Consider the following 12,809-nt stretch of genomic DNA (forward strand, 5'->3'; position numbering starts at 1 on the left):
TATGTCCACTCTTTTTTTTTTTATTAACGTGGGTGTCCGGGCCAGTTTGAGCGCACCTCGACTAATTCCACGAGTCTTAATGTTAATGACCATATAAGCTTTCAGTGACCTTGAGGTTTGTGAAATTCGAACTGATGACCTTTAAAAAACAAATCCAGAACTTAACCAGTTAAGTTACACTCATCAAAGTTTTTTTATGTCTACTTTTATCCATGCAGTGTATTGAAAGTTATTTCTTATGACCATTTATTCAAATAAATATTACATGTTTATTAACTCTTCGTGAGTTACAAATAAGTGTTCAGTTTTGTACGAATTTAGAGTTGATAAGCAGCTCTTTTTTGTTCCAGTAAATTATTATTAGAATAAAAAAAGATGAATAAACTGATATTCAAGCAATCACAAATATAAAAGAACTTAAATAGTTACTGTAAGTTATACTAAAGACAGGTTCAAGTAATTTGCATTCTTTTGTTGTTATGCAGGAACTGTGCAAGATTTTTTTTTTCCGGGATAGATTGGATTCCTGTGTTTATCGGCCTATGAAAAATTTTGTTTGTTCGTGCTTGGTGCAAATGCAATTGACAGCCATGCTGAGAAGTGCAGGTAAAGACATCAACAAGCATCTTTCACACTTTTTACAAGCTCCAAAACTGCTGGGCAGCACATCAATTACAGCCTGTTCGTACACAAACACTCAACTCACAACACATGTAAGATAACATGAGAAAAATTCTTATTTTGAACTTCAAAACTTTGGATCAGCGTGTTTTAGTAAATCGTACTCCTGCCTTTTTTGGTAAGGCGACAAAAAGAAAAGCATATGTAGCATTATTGGATTTCTTAAAAAGCATTCAACATATAAAAGCATGGTTTATCAAGACCACACTTCCCACATCCAAGGTGACTCTGATCCCCACTGCTGCGCCTAGCAGCTCACATCTATGTTATAACGGTTGGTGCTGATCGGCCAGTGAATTCCTGCATCTTAGAAAGCCCCAGAGCAACTGCCACCTGCAAAGAGGACCATAAAAATCAGCCTCAAGAACTGGTGAGATGGACATTGGCCAATAAAAAATAGATGAGACGTGGGATAATACAAGAGGAGCGAGGGCATCTTGAGAATCTCTTCCAGTTTTTGATGGATCCTTCTCATATTGCTCAATGTAGAGTCTGATGGTAGCACCTTCTGAACCAGTTCCTGAGAGGCGGAAAACCTGCACCGATGTTCATGGAGATGATAACCAGCAAATTCTTTATTTCAAACAGGAATGCATCCATAAGAATGAAATAATTCATGATTCCAGGTTAATCAAACAAGAAATCAACTGAAATGGATGCTTACACTTCTACAATAATTTCTAATTTCTTGCAGGTACAACAACAATAAAGCAAAAAATTGCAATCAGCTGTTATAGATATAGACTTTAGTTCAGCTCACAAGATATTGCTTGTCCCACACCAATCTAAGTCCTATTCCAATGACCTTACTCAAGCTGAAAGCTTTGCAAGAGAATCAGCTTACCAGTCTTGAGCCATCCTCAAACAGATATCGAATACCCTGGTGCTTTGAAATGGAACCATCAACAGGATCTTTGTATTCAAACTCATCAGCATGAACAACCTTTGACACATCTGATTGTATACCACTGACAATCCTGCATAAATAAACCATTCAAGTTCCTCCTCCTCATTATTATATTATTATAAAAACTAAAAGACAACATGGTTTCACTGTTTCTTTTACCGTGGATAGTGTGACAATTGCACTGTGTATTGCTATAGTACAATTGATTTTGTCCCTTTTTTATCCTTGAAATATAGTTATGGTCATTAAACTTTTCTTTTCAATTTCACCATCTCAAATTGTATTGCCATGGTTTTAAGTTTTAAAACTTGTTTCGATTTTCGAGCTCTCAGCATATTCGTAGTGGTGAAAAACATTCCTACATTAAATTAAAGGTTGATAATAAAAAAAGAATTTAAGTTTATTATTTAAAAAAATTGAAACAACAAGGACCAAAGTTAAAACTTAAAAAACATACCTTTTTGTTTTTTTTTACTGTTTATGGCAATATCAATAGTAAAAAACTAAAATAAATTAATGACTGTTCCTTTTATCATTTCTTAAAATAGATTTATTTTGAAACTTTGCGCACCTAGGACTATACATGGAACCAAATTGATAAATTCACAGCTAAAAGCAACTGAATAAAATGCAAAGATATCATTCCGTATCTTCACACCAAAACCAAGTTAGAATTTTAGCACTTGAAGTACAAGCAGAATGTGCTTTAGCAGGTAACTAAAAATAAGTAAGAGCAAAATAAAAGGCACTCAATAAAACAGTTGTACCTCAATCCTTAAAAGGATTGATTAAAAATGCTAGCTTGATAAAGAAAGAGAATTTAAATGTATATAAACAGACATACTCGTTAACTTCACTAAGGGAAGATTGCAGTTTGACCAAGGATGCCATTAATTCCTTTGCTGCACCTGCATCAACATTCTTCAAGAACAATGTACCAATTACATGACAGTCCGAGATCTCTTGTTTCTAGAGGCGGCATGAAAAAATTAAGAACATAGTACCTCGTAGTCATATCGAGTATAGTAGTGGCGACCATAGGTAGCCCAATGGTTGTGAACTATATCTTCAACTGTCACAAGCTTTCCACCACCAAGATTTTCTCTATTCTTGTAAGCCAGAATGGATAGCCAAGCCAGAACTGCCCAAATTCCATCCTTCTCACGTATGTGGTCTGAGCCTGTTCACAGATGCCATTACAACAAAAGACCCTTTGCACATCTTAATAAGAATTCCAAGCATAAGATGATTTACTACACACGCAGAGACACAAAAGACTAACCAGTTCCAAAACTTTCTTCCCCGCAAACTGAACATAAACCAGCATCCATCAAATTACCAAAAAACTTCCATCCAGTTGGAACCTGGCATTTGAACAATGAATAACCAAATTATATGACCATACAATAGCAAAGGAGGACCCATATAAAAAATTGATGAGGCCATGACATACCTCAAAAAATTTCAAGTTCAGATTTTTTGCCACAACGTCAAGGGCAGCTGATGTTGGCATGCTCCTAGAAACAGCAAATACACAAACATTATACAGAAACTTCCACGGAGAAAGCATCAAATACACAAACATTATACAGAAATTTCCACGGAGAAAGCATAAAATAAAAAAAATACATGTATGACCTAACCAATGAGATAGGGCCCAATAATACCAAGATATTATCAAGAATTTTAGACTCATCAAGTTTCGGTTGATATAGAATGCAGGAATCATGAGATATAATGGAAGCACTCAAGGCCAGTTTTCATATACCAAAACAATAAAAAGGTTATTGTGCATGACATGCACACATACAAGCTCAAAACAAAAAAGAAAAAAATAACAATATTAATGTATTTTATGTGCCTTGTAATAAATAGTTACTTTGCATGATTCTCTACACAAAGATTAAAAAGAAACTTATTTCAACAAAACAACTTCCTTCAAAATTTATACAGCTAATGCAATTGGATACTCAAACAACCCTTAATCTAATATGTTCTCAATCATCATGTTCTTTTTACTCTCCATTTTTCTTTTTTCTTTTTTACTCTCCATCTTGTTCCCTGACAACTTCAGAAATGGGAGTTTCATGCAATAAACAAGCTTTCATGTCATAGAAAATTAGCGTAGCAATGTTAATTACTGGCTATGGTTTTGCATGTGGAACTTGAAAAGTTTTTCCACTCTAATTTCATTAAGATTATTATGTCAAGCACGCCACTCTTTGCTCTGCATATAGAATATTAGTTGTTAAGGAGTATGTTGTGCACTGCATCCATTAAGATATACTACTACAACAATAAGAAGTAAATACTGTACATACACAAAGAACATCGAAAGTAAGCAAAGAAATATTTTCAACCTGGCAACTCCTTTTAGACCAGCAGAGAAATATGGTATGGCCTCCACTGCATTTGCAGCGATGATGGCAACAGAATCTGATGGAGTAACAAAGAACCTGATAAAATAGCAAGAGTTGTAAATGAAAGATTTAGTGAAAAGTAACTTCTCCAACGAAAAAATTAAAGGTTGCTACCTTTTACCAAGGATCATATTACGATCAGCATCACCATCAGAAGCAGCACCAAATTCTGGTGGTTCAACTTCAGAGTTAGATTTACCCAATCCCATACGAGCAACCAACTCCTTCGCATAAGTGAGATTGGGATCTGGATGCCCTCCTCCAAAGTCCTCCTGTTTGCATTTTCCAAGCACAAGCATGAAAATTTATATAAATAATAAGTGCTTAAAGATGAAAAAGAGATCTTACTAATAATTTATCACATATAGCATCACAAACTTAGCAGCACCTTGGGTACACAGTTCAATAAGGAGCTTTCTTGTGCTCCAAGCTCCTCCACAAAAATGCGTTTTGCATATGCCCCACCAACTCCATGTAGTGCATCATAGCTTCAACATGATGACCCAAGGAAAGTTATTATCAAGTTGATATAGCATACATGAGAAACAGAAATTTACAAGAGAAGTAAATAACACCATCTAAATACCAGAAAGTGAATTTTGGAGAGGAAAGGAGCTTCCGGATGGACTCAAAGTCAAAAATAGACCTGGGTAATTGTTAAAGAAGCATTCAATATTTTTGAAAGAAAGAGAACATGCAAAATAATACAGCTCTACCATGAAAAATCTACTGACTCTAATTTGCATGCATAGCATGCTAGAGAAGACATGGTGCAAATTCTTGAAGCTTGATTTCAAAAGGCAAAGGGGCTAGGTCAATTTTAGCAATGTTATAAAAATCACATAATGAAAAATAAAATCATTTCACCTTTTCTCTGTACTTCATATGAGCCAATAAAATTCCTTGGGCATCCAAGGAGTATCCTAAATTTTAATATATTATTCTGCATCATAAGCATGCCAATAATCATGTCCGGATAATCCAGTAAGCTACAAAACATAGTGCATAATACAGAAGTGTAAAGAGGGGTAAAAAACAAATGTCCGCGAGATTGCAATCCAATAAAGTTCATAAAGTCTGCTTAGAAGTACACAAATAGAAATGATATATATGTCTTCAAGTGATTGTCTATAGCTAAATAAATAGCATCATTAATAATATTCAGTGAAGTGTCTCCTAGAAACAAAACTAAAGAAAACTTGCAGTTTAGACAGGAAACAGCTTACTTCATCAATTTGACATAATCGCTAGCCGAGTCAAACACCTCAACATCAAACTGTCCCTCAGACCCACGATAGCTGGTTACACCAATTGCTGTAATATCCACCTGGATGCAGCACATACAAACATAGTTAATGAAACACTGGGAGCAGTTTGACAGAAACAGTACGAGGCAAATGAAACATAAGAAGGCAAGGATGAAGGATATACATCAGGCAGATCAGCAGTTAAGTACTCCTTTATTGTTTTAGTGTTCTCATAAATCTTATCTGTGATTCCCTCAGGAGCAGGTCCACCATTTTCCATGTTATATTTGATCCCAAAATCCTGCAATAGAGAGACAAAAAAAGAAGCATGATTTAGATAACATAACACAGGATTCCTTATTACCACACAACAAAATAAACTCCCAGACATTTGTTATGAGATAACAGTAGATTCTCTTGCATCCTAGCGCTGCCATGCTTCAAATGCTTTTAGCATGCATGAGCTGATATTCAGCAAGATTGGGCTGACCTGCCCACCTTTTTGAGATTGCACTTCCACTTGTTTTAGTATTGATACATTCTCTTTCATCAAAAAGGAAAGAAAGATTAAAAAAAAAATGAAGTTGGCACTCAAAAAAAAAGAATCTGCAAATTTTATTAGTTATGGCAGGATGCTAAATAATTGTTGATTACTGATCAACATCCTCTTTCTGTTTTCCACCTTAAGGTGACATCATATCCCATTTCTTTTCATCCGAAACATAATAAAGATTGAAGAGCTGCAATTGTCACTAAGAACCACAATCCCAGACCAAAAATATAAAAAACAAATTAAAAAAAAAACACAACGGTTTCTATTTACCTCATTAGGACCACCTGGGTTGTGACTTGCTGTCAATATAAATGCTCCCGTTGCCTTGGATCCCTGACATCCAAGTTCAAAGGTATAAAACTCATTGTGCAGAAGACTATTGTTACTATTGTTGAAGGAGATGAGCCCAGCTCACAAGACAAGTCGATTACTTACATCTACCCCAACTCTTTCACGTATTACAGCAGATACTGCAGGAGTTGAAAGCAGTCCATTCTGACCAACCCAAACACGTCTTAATCCATTTCCAGCTGCCATCTTAGTAATAATCTGCCAATGGAATAAAATAAATTTGGATCGAATATATGACTTTTCCATTGAGGTTTGACTGCTTGAAACATGCATGCATACTATTAACAGTCACAAACAACAAGGATACCACCCCTCCCAGAAAAACAAAAAGCAAGAGCAAAACAGCACTGTGCAGAGAGAGAAAGCAAGGAAGAGACTGTAGATATTTTTCAGACAACAAAGGCCATACTATTAAAGGAGAGCGAGAGCGAATTCTTACAACATGAAGTTGACGTATCCTCCAAGAAAATGGTAAGTGTAACAGAAATGAAGATGATAAGAGTTCCCAACCCCCTGAAAATCCACAAAATACACCAATAGCACATTCTCCCCTCTATTGTAGCTATCCAAGAATCACCAATAATAGTGAAAAAACCTATGCCACATATCCTAGACTACTTAAGAGAATAAGAAAAGATGATTTGAGTAGGCTGGGAGCAGCACAACATTGAACTGTCTGCCTTGGCCTGGAATGGATAGCCATGCTCAAAACCAGTAGCCAAAAAAGAACTCATAATCAAGCACACAATATGTGCCTGTCAGAGATATTGCCCATGCATTCCATTAAAGAATCACACAGGTTAAGAAGATGCTAGTTGGTTCAGCTCACTTAAAACTCATAAAATACTCAAGAAAAAACACACTTTGAGAGCTTATACCACACAAAGTAGGTTTATATTTTAAAACAAATGATTCAGAAAGTTCATGGCCATATTCAATAATTAAGGTGTTTTCTTGGTTCACATGACACAAGAAGTCTGATGTCAACAAGTTCAATCTACAGGCCTTTATTGTTGCAAATGCTTTGTAAGCGAGGAACAGGAATGGAAGAACATGAACTGAAAACATCAGCTGAGATTTTAAACATCTCATTCTACTCTGGTGACCACCAATCCAGGATTACTTGAAAGCTGACTGCAAGCCTGATATGATGACAGGAGATTGATTTTATAGCTCAAATGCTTAATGGGGTGATCGAGATGATCAGAAAAGCTTCCTTTCTCATGCTTTCAGCATTTCATATAAAGTGTCAGTTGGCTAATAGATTCTGTTCAGGATGATATTCTAGATTCTTCTACTCATTAAAGAACTCAAGAAAGGATGTTTATTTGGTGCAATCAATCCATCAAAAATTGACAAACCTTGATGGTGAATCTTAGACCTCTCTACCCATCTACAGCCCAATTACAGATGTATTCCAAACTTCAAACAGAATTATACATGTCCACAGTGTAATGTGACTGCATGGCTGCACAAACACACACAGGGACATGCATCCGCACAAATGCTCAATAGAGCTGGAAGAATTTAAAAGGCATGTGCCCTTCAAAACTGAAAATAAATCCAACGGCATGAAAGTAATAGTTCAGCCAAAACATTTCATGATCTGGTAACATTATAACCACAGCACATATTATATATGGTACCTGAATGGCATCCTTTGAGAAATAGCGACCATCACCAGAAACAACAAGTGTAGCACCTGCTTACAATGGCAAAGAAAAAGGAAGAAAAACAAAATATCAGAAATAGACTAAGTTGTTCAACAGGAAATGATCAGCAGTTATGCATAATGGCATTAGATATAGACACTGGCGATCAGTGTCACTGATTGTGTTAATAGCATGCAAAAGGACAAGAATGGATAATTAAGTAACCTTGGGAAACTCTTAATTAAAAACAGAACTTTATATTTCACATCGCATTCAAGCACAGGTAATTGGTAAAAGAATAAAGTCCATTTGGAATGACTAAGAATCCATTTGGCATTGCTTATGAAAAGTGACTTTTAACTTTGAGTCATAATTCAAAAGTTGTTTTTCATAAATAACTAATGATAAAAATAAGTTAAAAAGACTTTAAGTTCGAAGCATGTATAGTAAAAATGACTTGAATCAACTTTTTTGATGCAGTATAGTTAGAATCCATAAGTCAAAAGTTATTTCTAATCAAACATATTTATGACTTTTATATAGTGTTGTCAAAGGCGAAAGGCACTAAAAGATGCCAAGCCTATAAAAATGCCTGAGGCGCTAGGCACACGCCTAGGCGCTTGGCTGAATGAACCAAGGCAATATGCTATAAATTAAAAAAAAAATGTAATATTATATTATATTATTTTATATAAATCTAAAATATATGTCTTCCCAATTACGATTAAATCATTAGAAAATCAAAAGAGAATATAAAATATCATAGCATAGTCATATAAAATTATGTTTTTCACCCTTAAAACAAAATAAGATAATTTAAAGTAGCAAGTATACAAATAGATTAAAAAGAAAAAATAAATATCAGTTAAATAAAATGAACAAATAGGTCAAAACATAAATCAATTAAAGAAAAAGAAAAATCCAGCTGAAAAGGAAGAACTTCAAGCACGCGCTAGCCTTAACACCCTGCACTCACTCACAAGGCGCTCGCCTAAGCAGCGCTTCATTGGAATCCAATGCCTGAGGCTAATAAAGGCGTTGGGGCCTAGCCACGCCTGGAGCCCCTAGGCGAGCACCTCAGCAACTCTTGACAACATTGCTTTTCTATGTGTTAAAAGTTAAACACCACTTAAATCAATTAGAAAAAGTTGAACCAAATGCAAGCTAATGAAAAATAACTTTTAACTGTGAGTCATAATTCAAAAATTAACTTCCATAAATAAATTGAGACAGATGAGTTCAGTTAGAAGTATGTTTGATAATAAATGCCACAAAATCAATTTTCTAAAGAAGGAAGGTGATATAAGTTCAAGTTAACAAATTAAGTTGAAAATTTTAACGTTAATCCCGGCAAAATTTTGAATCAATTTTATAAAAACTCATTAATATAAGTCAAGATTTATTTTAACCAAACATGATTGTATGACTTTTCTTTGAATCAAGAATTAAAAAATAACTTAAATCAAATTGCAAAAAATGATACAAAACAGAACATTGGTCAATTTGTGAAAATTTTCAACTATATCTGTCTATTAGAACACATATCTCTTGTCCGATTCAGTACAGAGGATGGAGAACACTGTCTTAACCTCAGAGTAAGGGCCCAAAGGCGAGATGGTCATCAAGGGTAGAAATGTTTTCAAGCCGTGATGGAACAAGGAAATAAAAACAAAAGTCGAGCAAGACAGCAGGGTTCTGTTCTAGCAGTTAAAATATTTTATAATTCCCAATTTTAAGGTGCACGAGTTTGACGCTAGATCCAAGTTCAGATGCAAACAATTCTTTGGTGAAGATGACAGATCAAACTTCACCTCTAACATTTTGTGGAGTGAGGGCATTGAAGGTTGATTGGACAAAATTCTGCAGATAATTAGGTTGCTTGAACACCTTCACCTGAAAAGAACCAACCGCAAGAAACGCACAGGATAGATTTAACAAAAAGATAATTCAATCGAAAAAGGAACAGAAAGAAATTAACAAATCATCAGACTGGGATCGGAAGCACAAGAATTAAATTCAGATTCAAGATATCTGAACGCGAAAAATCAAGCAGATCAACTGCTAAGAAATGGAATGTGACAGATCTGAATGCAATTGAGAATCAATCAATAGTAATGAGAAAAAGAAAGAAAGAAAAAAGAAACCAAACCTTCTTGCGAAGGCCAGAAGTTCCAGGTTTCTGGTCTCCGAAAGGAGTGGTCTCCACTCGTGAAACATTGAATAGCACCATTTTTTTCTAGCAGGGGAGAGCAAAAGGGCTGTACTGTGACTTAAAAATTATGGTACTTGCTCAAGGAGAGGTGAGGGAATGGGTATCTGAGGAGGATTATTCGGTGTGGGTATACGTAATACTCGCAGTTGTCGTTTATTATTTGGCTCGACGGCTGACACTTGGCGGCAGTGTGGTGAGAGTGACAGTGAACGATTCCCGTGGATCTTCAATGAAAAAACCCCATTTTAATCCCTAACCTATATATCTATTGTCAATTAAGATTTAGGACAATGTATTTATTCAATTCGGTCCCGAAGGTTTCGAACATTTTCAACAGGGTCATTTTGTCAATGTCTGTTCATACTTTCCGGTCAAATGTGACTGATTTATGAAATACAGTGTCGTTTTAATAAATTTGATGAAAAAACAGTGGGAATGGATGAAATGACTCAATTGAGAAATGTACAAAAGATTTGCGACCATGAATTCAAAATCAAGTTTATACTCGGGTTATATTTTAATTTAATTTTAAGATATAAACATATTGAAATTACATGAATGAATTAACCTAAGTCAAATTATTACAAAACTTATAGGATAATCTTAAAAAAAAACATGTTAAAAAGCTTATTTTCAATTAATTTAATATTAAATGATAAAATTAATTAAAAAACAAAACTTAATTAAAAATAAATTCTAATAAACTCAAGTTAATTAACCAAACCACAATTAATTATGGATAATTTTTTTGAATTTGTTAATGCAAAAGGTGTTTACTTCTCTTTTCCTTTTCCTTTTTTTTTTTTTGTCATAGCGATATTTCCTTAAATTAACGTTGATGAATGTTCTTACATCTAGATTTTGAAATCAACAAAAATATTATATATTTCTTCCGCGTACAAAATGAAATAAGCCTACTTGCTACTAGAAGGACATTCAAAAACATAGAATGAAACTCTGCAGAGAAATTGAAGATCTGGAAACTAGATCTGAAGAAATTGAGAGTTATTCTACTACTAGACAGACAGCTAGTACAATCTTTTTCAATAATCCATCAAAAGTATTAGCAAAAAGAAGACTCAGACTAAGGAAATTTATCTAATGGATGGTAAATCTTGAATTGCAGTAATAAAAAAGAAAAAGGTAGAAGTACTGTCATTGGTGGCAGAAACTAAAAAACAAATTGAAGGAAGCGAGAGAGATTAGCCTAACTGGCCACTTTCTTCGAGTCGGAATAAAATAAAACTTCTATAGCATATAGGATGAAGAAACTCATATGTGCATGTGTAGAGATCTAGCATGTGGGCAATATAGCATCTAAATCAATAAAACATCCTCTTTTAAACTCTGCCCCTCCATCAATCCTTGCCTTTAGAGAGAAGCAACCGATGACCTCGCTACATTTCCTTCATCCTCTAAGTGGAAGATGCTGGGTTTGAATCAGGAAGAGGGTGTTGGTGATTTACAAGTAGAAGTCAAAGATTCACACAGCCCATTTAAAAACAGGAGTTATAATTCCCTTGAACAGACTATGAAAAAACTGTTTAACCCAAGGTTGAGTTTTTCCATTTTCTTTTTTTACGATAAGATGAAAATCAGGAGAAAGAGGAGATTCTGTGCATTGGAAAACTCTCTCTACTTGGTGCATGGTTTTTGAGCGATGAAACAAGAGTGTTCTCTTACTGACAACCAAGAAGACTGGTCTTAAATTAATGTGATTCTATTTGATTTGGCCAGTGAAGATGGCATTTCCTTCCAATCACAGAGGTGCCTCACTCTATCTGCTGTTGGGCTTTCTGATGAGAAAGGAATTGGTTAAGTCAGTTTTTTTTTTTTCAAACTAGCATAGCGGAAAAAATATTTCCCAAACTAGACTCGCGCCGCAAGTTGATACGGGCATGTGGTGGCTGCGCAAGTTGACAAAGAAAGGACTGTTCAAAGCAGCACAGTGATAAGCCAAGATCATACAATCATTTTTCACTTATCCAGCAAAATAGAACGTCAAAAGAGCCCTATTTCTATCTTTGCTGCAGCTCGCAGGCTAGCCCCATATCCAGCAAAATCCAACGATAACAGTGCGATCCTTGATGTTTCCTAGTAGAATGGAAGAAATGGGTGGTTAACCAGTGAGAGAAACTGATCTTATATGTTCAGAGTGTGCTCTCCAAGGATTCTGATCCGCAAATTAGATGACCTGCGCGACAGTGCAGCCATGAAGAAGGCTATATTTGTCTTCAAATTAACTAAAACTATTCACACATTTGCTCTGTAAATTTGGATAGCAGTCAGGCAACGGCCAAAATCAAGCAGCAACCTTTGGCACCGATTTCTTTGTGGTTTATATTTTGGATAGATTGATTAATTGAAAAAAGGAATGTTACTGAATTTTTATCACTGGCACAGATCCCTCTACCTGCATCAACTTAATTACACAAGACGGGTCAATGACCCGCAGAGGTTCGACCTGCGCAAGTGACTATGATGCGCTAGTTTACAAAATATTTTTTATCCACTGTGCTAGAAAAAACTCCGAAGGGTTGTGCAGCAAGCATAGGAAGCGATGTAATATTACCATACATGCTGTTTACTTTTTCGCTAGAAACTAAGAGGTTCAATCTGATGAAAAAAAATAAATTTTTGCAGAAAAGACAACTTTAGCATGGATTGGCTAGCAAATTTTTGGTTTTGAAATGGCTGTGGGAATCTAGTATTTGATGGCGTTCTTTCTTTACGGCATCGTATATAACTGGAATTGCCTGACACCGCTACCCACATGTTATCGTGTC

General features: G+C 35.3%; 1 protein-coding gene across 2 annotated transcripts; it reads right to left on the bottom strand.

The window, feature by feature from the left end:
* Positions 1 to 719: 719 nt before the first annotated feature.
* Positions 720 to 10,229, bottom strand: LOC133705486 (phosphoglucomutase, cytoplasmic). 2 transcript variants are annotated; one of them, XM_062130735.1, is made up of 18 exons: positions 9,961 to 10,229; positions 9,623 to 9,704; positions 7,806 to 7,861; positions 6,244 to 6,357; positions 6,079 to 6,141; positions 5,440 to 5,556; positions 5,235 to 5,335; positions 4,595 to 4,654; positions 4,397 to 4,496; positions 4,123 to 4,280; positions 3,949 to 4,044; positions 3,042 to 3,105; positions 2,871 to 2,952; positions 2,593 to 2,768; positions 2,433 to 2,509; positions 1,526 to 1,658; positions 1,101 to 1,217; positions 720 to 1,014 (listed from the first exon to the last, which is right to left on the bottom strand). In XM_062130735.1, exons 1-18 carry the CDS (start codon positions 10,039 to 10,041, stop codon positions 943 to 945), a joined length of 1,749 nt encoding a protein of 582 aa, XP_061986719.1. In that variant the 5' UTR covers positions 10,042 to 10,229; the 3' UTR covers positions 720 to 942. The 2 variants fall into 2 exon arrangements, with proteins under 2 accessions (XP_061986719.1, XP_061986720.1); XM_062130736.1 differs by lacking the exons at positions 7,806 to 7,861; positions 9,623 to 9,704; positions 9,961 to 10,229 and adding an exon at positions 6,599 to 6,632.
* Between the last annotated feature and the right edge of the window lie 2,580 nt (positions 10,230 to 12,809).

The sequence above is a fragment of the Populus nigra genome, chromosome 10 (genome assembly GCF_951802175.1).
Source record: "Populus nigra chromosome 10, ddPopNigr1.1, whole genome shotgun sequence".
Taxonomy (NCBI): Eukaryota; Viridiplantae; Streptophyta; class Magnoliopsida; order Malpighiales; family Salicaceae; genus Populus; species Populus nigra.

Excerpts from the sequence above, each read along its gene's own strand:
- LOC133705486 (XM_062130735.1), bottom strand. The coding sequence starts at position 10,041 with ATGGTGCTATTCAATGTTTCACGAGTGGAGACCACTCCTTTCGGAGAC. Across the intron at positions 6,142-6,243 it reads GTGAAAGAGTTGGGGTAGAT|GGATCCAAGGCAACGGGAGC; the intron begins GTAAGTAATCGA and ends CTTGGATGTCAG. Across the intron at positions 4,497-4,594 it reads TCTCCAAAATTCACTTTCTG|CTATGATGCACTACATGGAG; the intron begins GTATTTAGATGG and ends ATCATGTTGAAG.